General features: G+C 41.3%; 1 protein-coding gene across 2 annotated transcripts in view; it reads left to right on the forward strand.

Annotated features, from left to right (window-relative positions):
- The window catches only part of MCTP2 (multiple C2 and transmembrane domain containing 2), a 193,728-nt gene that overhangs the window by 59,224 nt on the left and 121,921 nt on the right, over window positions 1-12,583 (forward strand). For both annotated transcript variants that reach the window (XM_075858224.1, XM_075858225.1), the window contains exon 2: window positions 7,003-7,548. In XM_075858224.1, coding sequence (XP_075714339.1) covers window positions 7,051-7,548 — 498 coding nt within the window. In that variant the 5' untranslated portion in view covers window positions 7,003-7,050. The remainder of the gene's footprint in view (window positions 1-7,002; window positions 7,549-12,583) is intronic.

A 12,583-nucleotide genomic window follows, 5' to 3' on the forward strand; every position in this document is an offset into this window, starting at 1 on the left:
CAACAGGAGCCCTAACAATGGACTCCTGTCTGCCATTACGTAAGCTGATTAGGCCCCACCCAGAGGCGGAGCCTGATCGGCTTGCTGTCAGTGAACAACTGACAGTTCCAATACATTGCACTACATAGGTAGTGCAATGTATTAGAACATCAAACAAACAGTTGGACATTCAAGTCCCCTAGTGGGACTAAAGAAAAGTGTAAAAAGTAAAAATAAAAGTTGTAAAACATACAATAAAAGTTTCAAGTAATAAAATAAAACAAAACACATTCGCCCTTTTTCACTTATCAAGTCATTTATTATAGAAAAAAATAATAAAGCCATACATATTTGGTATCGCTGCGACCGTAACGGCCTGAACTATAAAAATCTTATGTTTATCCAGCGCAGTGAATGGCGTAAAAAAAAAAAAAAACCTCAAAAACACTGCCATAATTACTGTTTTTTTGGTCACGGTCTTTCAAAAATTGAAATAAGTGATCAAAAAGTCGCATATATCCAAAAATGGTACCGATAAAATCTATACCTCGTCTCGCAAAAAACAAGCCCTCATACAGCTCCATCGAAGAAAAAATTTAAAAGTTATGGCTCTCACAACTTGGCGACAGAAAAAATACATTCTCTTTCCAAAAGTAATTTCATTGTGCAAAAAGTTATAAAAAAGTTCTATAAATTTGGTATCGCCGGAATCGTACTGACCCGCAGAATAAAGGTATCATGTAGTTTATAACGCATGGTGGACGCTGTATAAAAAAAAACAACTAAACTATGGCAGAATTGCTGTTTTTTTTTGTCACCTTGCCTCCCAAAAAAAGGATAACAAGTGATCAAAAAGTTGCACGTACCCCAATATGGTACCAATAAAAGCTACAGCTCGTCCCGTAAAAAAAGAGCCCTCATACCACTACGTCTATGAAAAAATAAAATAAGTTAAGGCTCCAATAATTCAGGAAAGAAAAATATCCAGTTGTGAAGGCCCGAGGGGAACATTTCTTCTGTTTTCAAAAGGCGATGTATCAAGGCACTAAAATTAGGGAACCAGGAAGGGGAGGGCCCAAACATATCTGCTGGAAGCGACGGTGCCCGTATTCTACCAGGACAACACTTTCCCGGCAAAATTCCCCAAACTGCAAAGGTGCGGAGTGTGGACCAAAAGGGGGATAAGGAAGGACATTTATCAGTGCGACACCGGCCTGTGCAGAAAGGATCGATCACAGCGTAATACACATCTATGGATTATATATTTTTTTTTACCTTATTATTATACCACCTGACTATGCCCCTGATGTACTCTGCCCAGCTCAGATATGCCCCACATTATAAGCGTAAACAACAGTGCTACTCAAAACAAAACTATTACCAAGCAAATTCCACGCTCCAAAACCCAAATGGTGCTCCCACCCATCTGAGCCCTACAGTGTGCCCAAACAGCAGTTTACTTCCACATATATGGCATCACCATACCCGGGAGAACCCTTTTAACAATTTTTGGGTGTGTCCCCAGTGGCACAAGCTGGGCACGACATATTTGACACTGAATTGGCATATCTAGGGAAAAATTTTAATTTGTACCTTCCGCAGTGCAATCATTTATGGAAAAGACACGTGGGGTGAAAATGCTCACTACACCTCTTAAATGCCTTGAGGGGTGCAGTTTCCAAAATGGGGTCACTTCTCAGGGGTTTCTTTTATTCTTTCACATCAAAGCCTCTGCAACTGTGAACCAATACTTTATATGTCGCCAAATTAGGCCTCAATTTTACATGGTACTCTTTCACTCCTGAGCCCTGTCGAATGTCCAGGCAAAAGATTAGGGCCACATGTAGGGTGATTCTAAAACAGGGAAACACCGCATAATAATTGAGAGCGGTCTTGTTATGGTGGCACAAGCTGGGCACCACATATTGGCGTATCTAAGGAAAAATTCCCATTTTCATTCTCCCACATCGTGTGCGCACGAATTTCTGCAAAACACCTGTGTGGTTAACATTCTCACTTCACCCCTAGGTGAATACCTTGAGGGTGTTGTTTCCAAAATGGGGTCACTTCTGGGTGGGACTGTTTTGGTCCCACAGGGACTTTACAAATGCAACATAGCGCCCAGAAACCAAATGCAGAAAAATCTGTACACCAAAAGCAAATGGCGCTCCTTCCCTTCTGAGCCCTGCCGCATGCCCAAACAGCATTTTATTACCACGTGTGGGGTATTGCCGTACTCCAGAGAAGTTGCTTTACAAACGTTGGGGTTCTTTTTTTCCTTTATTTGTTGAGAAAATTAAAAACTTGGAGCTAAAGCTACGTCTTATTGAAGAAAAAGGATTTTTTTATTTTTTATTTTCACTGCCCAATTCTAATAAAATCTATGAAACACCTGTGGGGGCAAAATGCTCACTACACCCCTAGATGGATTCCTCAAGGGGTGTAGTTTTCTCAATGGAGTAACTTTTTTTTGGCGTTTTCACTGTTTTGGTACCTCAGGGGCTTTGCAAATGCGACATGGCCTGTGCAAACCATTCCTGCTAAATTTGAGCTCCAAAAGCCAAATAGCGCTCTTTCCCTTCTAAGCTCCGCCGTGTGTCCAAACATCTGTTTATAACCACATGTGGGGTATTGTTTTACTCGGGAGAAATTGCTTTACAAATGTTGTGGTGCTTTTTCTCCTTTAGTCATCGTGGAAATTTAGAAAAAATTAGCTAAACCTACATTATCTTTGAAAAAATGACGATTTTTATTTTCACGGCCTACTTCCAATAATTTCTGCACAAAACCTGCGGGGTCAAAATGCTCACTATACCCCTAGATCATTTCCTCAAGGGGTGTAGTTTCCCAAATGGGGTCACTTTTGGTGGATTTCCACTGTTTTGGCACCGAAAGAGCCCTTGAAACCTGACATGGTGCCTAAAATATTTTCTAATAAAAAGGAGGCCCAAAATCCACTATGTGCTCCTTTGCTTCTGAGGCCGGTGCTTCAGTCCATTACCGCACTAGGGCCACATGTGGGACATTTCTAAACTGCAGAATCTGGGCAATAAATATTGAGTTACGTTTCTCTGGTAAAAACTTCTGTTACAAAAAAAATAGATTAAAAATGAATTTCTGCAAAAAAAAAAATGAAATTTGAAAATTTCACCTCTACGCTGCTTTAATTCCTGTGAAACGTTTAATGGGTTAAACTTTCTAAATGCTGTTTTGAATACTTTTGAGGGGTGAAGATTTTAAAATGGGGTGACTTTTTGGTGGTTTCTAATATATAAGGCCCTAAAAGCCCCTTCACAACTGAACTGGCCCCTGTAAAAATAGCCTTTTAAAATTTTCTTGAAAATTTGAGAAATTGCTGCTAAAGTTCTAAGCCTTGTGACGTCATAGAAAAATAAATAAAAGGATGTTCAAAAAACGATGCCAATCTAAAGTAGACATATGGGTGATGTTAATTAGCAACAATTTTGTGTGGTATAACTGCCTGTCTTACAAGCAGATACATTTACATTTAGAAAAATGCAAATTTTTGCAATTTTTCACAAAATGTTGGTGTTTTTCACTGGTAAATATTGAATTTATCGACCACATTTTTCCACTATCATCAAGTCCAATGTGTCACGAGAAAATAATCTCCGAATCGCTTTGATAGGTAAAAGCGTTCCGGAGTTATTACCACATAAAGTGAAATATGTCAGATTTGAAAAAATGGGTCTGGTCCTGAAGGCCAAAATTAGCTTGGTCCTGAAGGGGTTAAAATAATAAACACAAAAGCAGGTTGTAGGACTAATCTGTAGCTCAAAAAAAAATCTATTTTATATATGTTTTCGAAAATTTGTTTGAAGCCCGACTTTTCATTGGTTTTAAAATCGGGGAATAGCTATTTTTTATTTGGACACGTGTTCCCCAGGTAACGGATTGCACTGACAGACTCCGCCCCCTATTGATGACGTGGCAGCCCATAATTGGCTGAAACGTACATCATTCGATGACTTCTGGGACCTGCAGTAAGGACTAATCCCTATCACTGGTCATTTATAATCAAGCACCACAGTAATACCGCATGCAGATCGCACAGCGATGTCAGTGACATCTGTATAACGTGTTCTTATATAAAACACACCTGCTGTAGAACCTCTTATTCAGATGTACAGAACTGTAGCTGTCCCATTCATGTCGCAAAATCGCGGCAAAACGCCACGACCGCGAAGTCTGAATAATCCCGTCAGAGAGGAGACCCTCATGATTTTTAGCTACGAAAATAAAACCGCATTGAATTTGTACCTGATGCCTTTGTTCCCAGGCTCTGCCCTCCATCATTGTGTGCAGCCGCCTCAGCTCCGTCCTGCAGCCGCTTCTCGTGCACGCCAAATGTGTCACGTGACGTCCCCAGTTTCCCGCGCTGTCACGTCCTCACAGGAAGCTGGTGAGTCGGGTGAGCGGCCGCTGCCTCAGTTTTGGGGTCACATTGTGTGGAGTTTGAGGTACAACGGGGGCTCCGCGTCTCCCTCCACTGCCAGTGAATGTCATATCGCTGCAGGACGCGGTCTGGATGGTGAATCCCGGAGGAAAGGATTACTAGGGGAAGTAGTGGTTACCCCGGTTGCAGTACTTCTCTATGTATCCTCTCACTGAGGGCATGCTGAGGGTTGTAGTACCTCAGGGGCAGAGCTGCTCATCTATTAAATACACGTCGTCTGTATCGTGTGAAACTACAACTCCCAGCATGTGGCCGCACCACCCGTAGAGACCAGAAATACAGTAACAGGACTCCAAAATCTCATTTTATTAAGAATGAAAAAAATATATATATAAGGTGATGACGTATATAACCTGAGTGAAATCTAGAATAACTGGTATATAATATATACATAAAATACCTGCAACTGGTGTATAACGATACATAACTGGAATATAAAACATATAACGAATATAAACTGGAATATAAAACATCGATGCCAAATGGGCATGAATCAGAAGTCTCCGCCCCTCATCCACCACTTCGTAGTTTAGTCTAGGAGCACTGGCTTAGGACTTTTATTTCCTAAAGGGAATACATTTTTTTTTTTTGATCATGTGATCATAGTGTTAAGGATATTTAATGGTGCTTCCAATAACATTGTGTCCGGTGTCACCAGTATTCCACCTGTACTTACGGACCAGTTTCCTCTGCACTAATCAGCAGCCCCTGCGCTCTCTCCGTGCTGGAAAGAGAGATGGGGCAGCCCTTTCGGGCAGAGTTTCTGCAGCAATTGAAAGTACAAGAAGTTCATACGTACCGTTGTCTTGGTGACGCGTCCCTCTTGACATCCAGTCCGACCTCCCTGGATGATGCAGCAGTCCATGTGATTGGCCTGTGTTTGGCTGCAGCGGTCACATGGGATGAAACGTCATCCTGGGAGGCCGGACTGGAGGAAGAAGCAGTTAAGTTAACTTTTAATACTTTCTATATGGGAGCACGGTCCGTAAAAAGCAAAAACAGGACATGTCCTATTTTTTGCGGAGCCTTTCTACGGCACGGACACCTTCCTGTAAATATACAGGAAGGTGTCCATGGGCAATAGAAGTGAATGGGTCCGTAATTACGGACAAATTCTACGGTCGTTTGCATGGGGCCTTACAACACATAATTGGGTATTTAAATAGTGAGCTTTTACTTGATCTATACCATAAGTCAACCTCCCGAGCAACGCCGGGTATAAAAGCTACCGTAGTAGCAATCTAAACACCGTTCAGAAGGTCTGGTCAACGATCATCTAAGCAGTGACAGAAATGTTTTACCGTGATTAAAAAGGGTAGATAGCTGGTCTTTCGAATTGACACCTCTATTAAGGTTATTCAAATAGCCTTTATGTTGAGATCTTTTTTTTTTTTTTTGAGAGATTCTGGTTTTAGCAAATGATTTTTATATTTCCTGTAAAAAAAAAATCTGTCCTGGTTGTGATGGACCTACAGGTACAGGACTGGTCACAGTCCAGTTAACAGAGCGGTGTCTTGTAACAAACCATGCAGCTCTGTGTATAAGACACCACTCTGATACACTGTACTGTAATCAGTCCTGCACCTGTGTGTCTATTACATGACCAGGACAGATTTTTTTATCTGAAATAAAAAATGTGGGTACCTTTTTGAATGACCGGAATACTTCTTTAAGGCTGGATCGAGGTTTTCTGCAGCTTTTCTGTAGCAAAATTTTTGTTACGTGCAGATTTTGTGCCCCCCCCCCCCCTCTTTCTACTTTCAAAAGAGCGAAATCCGCAGTGATGGTTTTACAATTCGCTGGATACTCTGATTTCCATCTGGAAGTTATTCAGCATTTGGATGAGATTTGTTCAAATCCCAGCCACATGGCTGGCACTGTAGTCTGCTGCAGATTTTCAGCACAGGTTCTCAGCATGTACTTGGAATGGGCTTCATGTGTGTGCGCTGCTGGGTGGAAAACAGCAGCAATTTAGGGTATGACAGTGTGTAGTTTTGCGTTCTGGCACACTACCGCAGCATGAAAACTGCCTAAGGGTGAGGCCACGCCAATAGCCTGTTAATTGGCGTGTTTTGTAAAACAGCCCTTTTACCTGCAAAATGATGCGCCCATTGATGAAGACTCCCTTTTATGGCTGCACGATTTTGCAGGTAAAGGACCGTTTTACCTGCAGCAACGCACGGCCATTACTGTGCTATTTGACAGCCGTGCCGGTGCGGTTGTTGACTGCTACATGGGTAAGGCCACATGGAATGGCACTGACCCGGCTACGATGCAAATTTAATGGAGTAACACACTCTGTTTATGAATCAAAAAGTAATGAATGCTACAATTTCAGACACTTCAATGCATTTAGTCAAAGTGTGAACGGATATCATGTGCGTTCATGCTTATGTAACACTATGTAAAAAATCTGTCACCTACCACCTATATTTCAGACACTAGGTGTAGAATTATTTACGCTCTAATGCTTCTTACATTTTGGAACATAATAATAATAATTTTATTTTTTTTAATTAAATATATATTTTCTTTTGTTTTTCTAGGTAAAGATAAATTGATAGTGGATTTGAGTTCCATCGGTTTTGGTAGCAATGGAATTGGATAAACCATCCGTTTGGGGTTCTTTGAAAGAGAAGACCCGTCCTTTACTTCAGAACTTGACAACTAAGAGGTCCAAAAAAAGTTCAAGGAAAATCTTCGACCTCAGGAAAAGGCACCTTCTCTCTAATCGGATGAGCGTTTCAGTGCCTGATATGTTGGACATTGGCTATACTATTCATGAAGAGCGTGACTATACAGACTGTACAGTTGATTCTACCTCGATTTCCAATTGCCAATCATCCCCCGTGGTATCGCACAAGAAGCAGAGGGAGTATGTCAAACATGTGAAAGAAAGCAATAGCTGGATGCACGAGGATGGAGTCCACATGGAAATCACCGTTACAGAGACAGAAGTTGTGGAGAACTCCGATTCAGAAACCAAAGAGGAAGAGCAGGACAAATATGATGATGATAGAAGCATATTAGACTTGCTGAACAAAGAATGCATGGCTGGAGGTTTTTCTGATAGCAAACAGGAAGTCAATGAGGTACATCTGAGTCAGCAATGTTTACTGCGGGTTTGTAACTGCTAATGAGGTAGTGGTCAGATGGTGATCATCGATATATTGTGTAGATTGTGTGACACAAGAAGTGTTGCTTTATATTCATATGCTATTTGTGAGCCCTCCGTTATTGTGCTGCAGTAGCTTATGCATATACATCACTATTTTAGGCTATAATATCCCTGTAGTTGTGATTTTGGTTTTTTTACATTTAAATTAAAAAAAAGTTGGCAAAAGCATAATCATTCTTCGAAAACCTAGTATGTATGTGTTCATCTGGGTCAATGCTTTGGCTCTGAGGTGTTGAGATGCTCTTTAGTTAATATTAATCTTCTTCGTGAAATGTCAGAAATCACTAATAAAGATGTCCTCGAATTATCCACTTGTTAAAAGTTGCTAAAAATAATCTTAGCCATTTCTTAGTTGTCTCAGTTTTCATAAATCTGGGTGACAACCAGTATGACCGCCTGCAGCGGTTGCAACATGGCTATTCAGGACTCCTTAAGGTAAACCTGCTACAGCCAGAAGAGTGCGGGGATGTGTCATTACAAAACTGGACAGTGGAGAGTGTGGGGAAACTGGTTATATCTATTTCTGGGAAAGTGGAATGACACCTAAAAATTGCTGAATAGAATTTTGAACAACATGATAAAGGAAGGCAAAGTGATTCCTGTTATCGGTGACGTGTTCTCTTACAGACCGCTGCAGCCATGTAAATGTGTAGCATTTACGGTTACTTTTTGTTAATGCCCAATAAGCGAAGATGTAATGTAGAATTACATTTGCTTCTATAGAGTTGCCTTCTATTAATACATGACGAAAAACTGCTAGTCCCACCTAGTGCAGGGATTCTCTCTTTGGTGGCATTTGACAGTCTGTATAAATTTTGCCTTGAGTGATACTTTGGATCAAACCGCACGTAGTGTGCATTCATTTAATGGGATTAATGCTTTGTAATCAACATGGTTAACTAATGGAGCAATAGACCTACTCTGACGTTATAACAGGCCTGGACAAACCTTTACCAGGGCCTAGTCTGCATGGAAAACTAGGAAAGTGCAAGTTGGGTCTTACTCGTTCCTTAAGGTTTTCCCCATGCTAGTGGTCAGAATAGTGTGCTGCTTGATATTTACAGCAGTCACCCCCCCCCCTTGCCCTCCAGTAGTAAAAATTGTGTACCACAGCACCCCCCCCCCCTCCCCTGGTAGTTACAATAGGCTCTTCTTCCCTAGTAGTCACAGTAACCCCCTTCACTTCACAATAAGGGTCCTTTTTACAATGGCCAATTTTGGCTGTAAAAAAAACGAGCCTTGATTAACGAGACAGCTCGTTGATCGGCGTTCCTTTCACAAGGAGCTGTGATCAGTAATGTGTGTGGATGAGCGTTCGTTACTGTTTTACACGGGTCAATGATCGTCCCTGCGTAAAGGGCCTTAAGAATCCTCTACCAGGGGGAATACCCTTTTAACATATGGCCCAGATCGTCGATCTTGGGGAATGCGACCACCGATAAATGGGAGCTTACATGTCTTTATTTTGATGGAATTGATGCATACGTGGATTCTATGTATAATTCCAAATTGGACGAGTGCATATAAACCATGAGGTGACATCGGTTTGTACTTCAAAGTTCAGTTTCTTTAACAATCTGAATCTTATGGCTGCAGATATAATTGGAAACCTTTCTGGAGACATCGTACAGTTTAATCTAATGTTTTGCGGAGTATAGCTTTATTTAGATGGTCGTATTAATCTATGTTGTACTGACCTGTTATACAGAGCAGATAGACTTCTAGGGGCCCATACTCTGCCTCTTTGTAAATCTGGTTTCATATGGAGCCCACAAATTAGTTTTTTCGTTGGCATGCAGCTTTGCAATCTGTGTTACGGAAGTATTCTCTAGACTCCTAGCACTTAGAGGGGAATACGATGCCACACGTACTGCAGTATGGTGCCTCTAAGGAATGCTTATTGGGTTTGTTATTTGGACTAGTAGGGACTGTGTGTGCTCCCTAAAACAATACTGCGTTTTTGTTTTTTGTTTTTTTTTTCTTTATACAGGTTTTGACCTCCTGCATCTGCCTGGTGATAACTTTAAGTTATTTCATTTGTTGGGTGCAGGCAAATTAGTTCAATTATTTTCGGTGTAGATTTGTTCATTTACATAACCAGACTTTGACGATCATCTCTCCCAGCCATGTACGTATGTGTGCATTCAATGGGTGAGGCTCAGGGAACAGGCCAGAAAGTTGTTGGTTAAGCAATTCATTGAACAGGATGTGTATTGTTCTGGAATCACATGCCTCAAGTCTGTTGGGTTTGGCTGCTCGTGAACTATTTAAAAGGTTCTGAACAAACCATTAAAAATAATCTTGGGTCCAACCGAAACTTGACAGAAAAGGGATTAAGCCAAATAAAATGCACTGTGCAGCAAATTAACTCTTCACATTCACTTGTTTCAGCCACATAATGATCTGCTTGCACGGCTCTATTCACATGTGCATTGTAGTTCCCATTAAAAACGGAAATCACAAAGCAGTGCCAGATCCATTGCATGACTGACTGCAGCGGCGCCCTACGGAGCTTTTTGATTTATAGTGGGTTCCGTCGCCATGTCCTTTATTTTGATGGGAAGAAGAGCGCTGCATGCTATCCTGTTCTGTTGCAGAATACGTCATATTTGACAGGAAGATGCGAACATAACCACAAGTTCACCTAGAAGTCCGTGCATGTTTAGCATATTTCAATAACGGAAAATATAGAATATTCATAAAAACTACAAGCCTCTTCAGTGAAAGTTAATTCTTAGGCAATACACACACGCATACATATGAACCATGAGCCTCAATATGGGGGGAACGCTATGAGCCACTCTGCGAATGCCAGATCATGCAGGTTTGGAGGGACTTGCAGTGACATTTCTCCGCTACATTACTGTAATGTGAGAACTGCTGCACTTTCAACATTTGTATGACTAGGGGAACCATTATAATAAATTCGGACATAATACAGCACGTCATTGTAAGTGTGTTGAAAAGGCACGCTCTGTAAAACGCCTTAATAGTTATTTAGACACTACTTAACCTAAGCCTTTAAGTCTCTGTACTGCACATAAAATCCCATAATACAGTGATGGTGAACAGTTTGCTGTAACGCAGTATAAGAACCATAACATTTCTTGTCACCAAAAAGGTGGAAAAACAACTGTGTTGCTAGTGAGTGTCCAATTGCTTACCTCATGTGGTTGTAATGGAAAAACATTACTGTGATTTCCAAACATTGTATCAAACATACACATTTTTTTCAGAATAAATCATGTGTTGCAAAACAGAGTCAATGAATCGCATGATTGGCACTATAAAAATGCCATACAAAAAAAAAACGCAAGTAAAAGGAAGCTAGTAAAATACACCATTTTGACAAAACACCTTTAGGGTATGTTCACACAGGCTATTTTTCAGAAGTTTTTCGTGCCGTAAACGCCCCAAAATATGGCTAAAAATGCGGGGGCTGAATGCCTCCAAACAGCTGCCCATTTGATTTCTATGGGAAAAACTGTGTTCCGTTCCCACAAGGCGTTGTTTACGTGAGCGTTTTTAAAAGCTGCCGCTTAGAAAAAACGCTCGTAAAAAAGTGAATGTCACTTCTTGAGCCGTTTTTCATTGACTCCATAGAAAAACCGCTCCAAAAACTGCCGTACGAAACGAGAGTTGCTTAAAAAACGGCTGAAATTAGGGGCTGGTTTTCCCTTGAAAACCGCTCCGTATTTACAACCGTTTTTTAAGCGGGTGAACGTAGCCTTAAAGAGAACCTGCCACTAGGTCTAAAGTTGAATTGTTTAACTGGCCTGATTCCAGCGCGGTTTTCCTTTTTTTTATTTTTTTCTCTTCCTTCCCATGGACCCTCCAGAGATATGACCCACTGTTGTGTGTTGGCCCCCCCTAGGCTAATTTGCTGTAGTTAGCCGATGGGATGGAGCTAGCTTCCCTGCCTCTGATGCTGACCAATCAGCGGAAGGCTGCTTGAGGGTAGTTCACGACATGTTGGCTAACTGCAGAAAATTATCATAGTGAGCCAACACAACAGTGGTCCATATCTCTGGAATGAGGGGGGGGGGGGGTCCAGGAAAAAAGGAAAACCACACTGGAATAGGTGGAGACAGTGCTTTTCATATAAGTTGAACTGGTAAACTCACCTGACCTAGTGAAAGGTTGTCCATGTCATTTTGTCAAAATAGTGTTTTGCTAGCTACCTTTTTACTTGTGTTTTTTTTGTGCGGTGTTTTTTATAGCGTCAATCGGGATTCAAAGACTGCTTATTGAAACACATGATGTATTCTGAAAAAACGTAGTGTCGCATTCTTGTTCATTACTACGATGCAGCCAGTGGAACACTGCGATCACAGTGATATTTTGGCCATGCGACCTGTGTTGGGGCCAAAGTGACCTTGTAGCCCTAGCCTAACATTTTTGTCTCAATATGAAATAAATAGTTTTGTCTAGGGCTGGTCATTTCCCCTGCAGGAACTGACTAGATCCATGAGAGTGAGAGCCGTTTCTTGTTAGTATCTCGCTGCCCTGGCTTAAATCGGGTAAGCCCCATATGCCCATAAGCTCTAGTAGGGTATATGGAAAAGGGTTGTCCTGATGAGACGTCACATTTTTTAAGGTCCAGTTTCTCTGAAGGTGACGAATACAGCTTACAAGGTATTTGTTCTGTTAGTAGTAGTAGAACTAGTAGGTTTGTTGTGTGGTTTGTTGTCCCGTCTTAATCCATGCATAGGTCTCTGTATGTGATGACAATAAAGCACTAGAGTGGTGGGATGGTATATTCTATTTCGGAAGAAAGCGGCATAGAATCACCTGGCGTTCCATGATTACACAGTAATGCATAGTGTAAAATGCTGGGGGTTTCCAGTTGCTGATGGAGCTAGCCTGAGTGATGTTGGCAGACACCTTCCCTCTAAAATCCTTAACGTGTTCTCCATTGCGATCACTTTCTCCTGCCAAAATCGCTGAAA

The sequence above is a fragment of the Rhinoderma darwinii genome, chromosome 3 (assembly GCF_050947455.1).
Source record: "Rhinoderma darwinii isolate aRhiDar2 chromosome 3, aRhiDar2.hap1, whole genome shotgun sequence".
NCBI classification, from domain to species: domain Eukaryota; kingdom Metazoa; phylum Chordata; class Amphibia; order Anura; family Rhinodermatidae; genus Rhinoderma; species Rhinoderma darwinii.